Below are 2,588 nucleotides of genomic sequence, written 5' to 3'. Positions count from 1 at the left end.
AAATAAGAAAGGAAGAAAGAAAGAGAGAAATCCTACTTAATAATTATAAATAGTATAATCAAATATTTGTCACTTATTTGTCTGATATCTAGATAATTGTTTCAAGTTTATGGCAAAAAAGCGCGTATCTATCGATAAAAGCATGTTCTGAATACGGGTTTATATAAAATCACATCAGTTATAAGTTATAAATTATAATTGTGAAGAGTCACTCTAATGTGTGTCACTACATGGCTAATTACAGTCGATTGGTGTCCTGAGCCACCGGAAGTGAATGGTAGTATCGTGACAACTAATGGAAAAAGAGCGGGTTCCACTGCCACTTACTCTTGTCAAAATGGATTTATTTTATTTGGAGATAATGTGAGTTCTTATAATCATTAATTTATAGTTGTCATAATGTTATTGCAAAACGTTTTTTCTTAGGAAAGAATTGCTGAATGCGTACTGGTTGCCTAAATCATATCTCAACAGTATTTTATATCATTACTTAATATAAGCAACAACTTTTTATGTTAAAATAAGCATTGTGATCCAATCAGAACTAGCTTGACATTGATTGGACCACAATGCTTGTAACACATTTGCGACGCTGCGATGCGATTAATTAATGTAGAACCAAACTGTTTGCATCTCTGCTGGTGAAACAGTCCGTCGCAAAATAGTTTGGATAGTCATTAAAACGAGCATGAGTTAAAATTAATAAAATGCACATAATTTTGAACATTAAGAATAACCCAATAGAGATTAAAGTCTTTGTTATTGATGTTCGTATAATGTTTCTTTGTTTCTGTATATTAACTAATTAAACAACCAGCTTGGCTTTTTCGAAATTTTTTTTTTAATTTTTGAGTTTTTCTTTATATATATTTATTTAATTTTTAAAAATTTAACAGGTTACATCTTGCCTTGTGCGTGCTAACACTTCAAAAAAATCAGGTACATATAATGTTAATTTTTGAGTTTAAGTTTCAGTTTAACTAATAGATTAATATAGCTAATAATAATGTAATTATGCAGTTTTATTCTGAATTTGTATATTTTCATTAAAATTCATTATAGAATATTTTACATTCACTGTATATGCATATATATTTGCAATTATTATAAAAATTAAATTGATATTTTTATAAAATCTTTCAAGTTTTCTGAATCGTACTTCCAGAAGATAAGACTGATAGTTGACAATAATAAATTCAATAATTGATATGAATACAAAATTTATTGCAAAAATAAATTCAAGCCAGTTTTATATTCTTACGTTTTTATTATTATTCTTTATCAATTATTAAATACTTGATCTTGTTTTAAATAAATTAATAAAATTAAAAATTAGTTAATTATTATTGATATTAGTTAATAATTTGATATCAATCTGATGTAATTATTTTCATTCATAAATTTGATACTTTCAAAGAAAATACGATTTAGAAAACCTACAGATACGATTTTAATAATTAGTTGTCTAAATTGTACCTTTTGCAGCATATTACAAAAAGATTTAGAACAAATTAAATTCTTGTTAGTTAAACATGTATAATAGGTGCCTGAAACATCAAGCTACAATTTCCAATGTCCATTTGCATACAAATCAGCACTATGGAAAATATAAGAAAAAATTGCTTAAGTAGTACGCATTTGGCAATTCTTTTCTATGTATAATATATATTAAATTAAATTAATTATAATATAATATATCTAATATTTTGTTAATTTGTAATTACGACCCTTGAATTGATAATGAAGGTCCTCACGTGCAATGTCGGTGGCGAATGGTCTGGCAAAGCGCCGCAATGTCGATTTGTTGACTGCGGGGCTCCGGCCCAAATCGAGTTTGGGACCGTTGTTCTAATTAACGGCACGACCACGGTAAGCAGCTTAGCTGTATACACGTGTCAACAGGATTATTGGCTAGTAGGCGAAGGAAAGCAAGAGTGCACCAAAGAGGGCAAGTGGAGCCACGACACACCATCATGCGAGTGTAAGAATCATTTACTAAACATGTTATCTAAAAACTAATTTGCCGAAGAAACTGAACTCCGTCGTACGCAAAAAAATAATTCACTGTTTTCGTAAAAATTAACGCTACGATTAATTTACAAACAGAAATAACTTTTCTTTCACGCGGAGAACATATATGTTTGTCTTATTATTTATTTATAATTTTACGTAGCAATTAGCTTACTTAAACGAAAATGAATTTATTTTATAACGACAGAAATAATTTTACAAAAAGGTACAATTTTAGTGAAAAATACAAAAAAAAATCTGTTGCCTTTGTTTTTTATTCAGTACAATTTCAGAAAGATGACTATCTTTTTTTTGCAGTAATAACATGTGAAGAACCAGAAGTGCCCACCGGAGGATACGTAGTAGGATACGATCTAAACGTTCACAGTGTTATCGAATATCATTGTGACGTGGGCTATTTGCTTCACGGAGAAGCGAGACATTCGTGTGGCAAAGACGGCGAATGGACGGGAGAAGTACCGATCTGCGAGTGTGAGTCATTTTTCTCATATCTCTTTTCCATCAAAACCGCTCGCATGACATAATCTTGTTGAATTATGAAAGGAGTAACTTAAATC

General features: G+C 29.8%; 1 protein-coding gene across 1 annotated transcript in view; it reads left to right on the top strand.

Annotated features, from left to right (window-relative positions):
- LOC108753068 (sushi, von Willebrand factor type A, EGF and pentraxin domain-containing protein 1) overlaps positions 1-2,588 on the top strand; it is a 37,326-nt gene that overhangs the window by 28,729 nt on the left and 6,009 nt on the right. Inside the window, exons 12-14 of the mRNA XM_018494413.1 lie at positions 245-363; positions 1,747-1,981; positions 2,329-2,502. Coding sequence (XP_018349915.1) covers positions 245-363; positions 1,747-1,981; positions 2,329-2,502 — 528 coding nt within the window. The remainder of the gene's footprint in view (positions 1-244; positions 364-1,746; positions 1,982-2,328; positions 2,503-2,588) is intronic.

This window comes from Trachymyrmex septentrionalis, unplaced genomic scaffold (assembly GCF_001594115.1).
Source record: "Trachymyrmex septentrionalis isolate Tsep2-gDNA-1 unplaced genomic scaffold, Tsep1.0 scaffold63, whole genome shotgun sequence".
Classification (NCBI taxonomy): Eukaryota; Metazoa; Arthropoda; class Insecta; order Hymenoptera; family Formicidae; genus Trachymyrmex; species Trachymyrmex septentrionalis.
The sequence above is the reverse complement of the archived record's forward strand: the minus strand, read 5'-3'. Positions and strand labels throughout refer to the sequence as shown.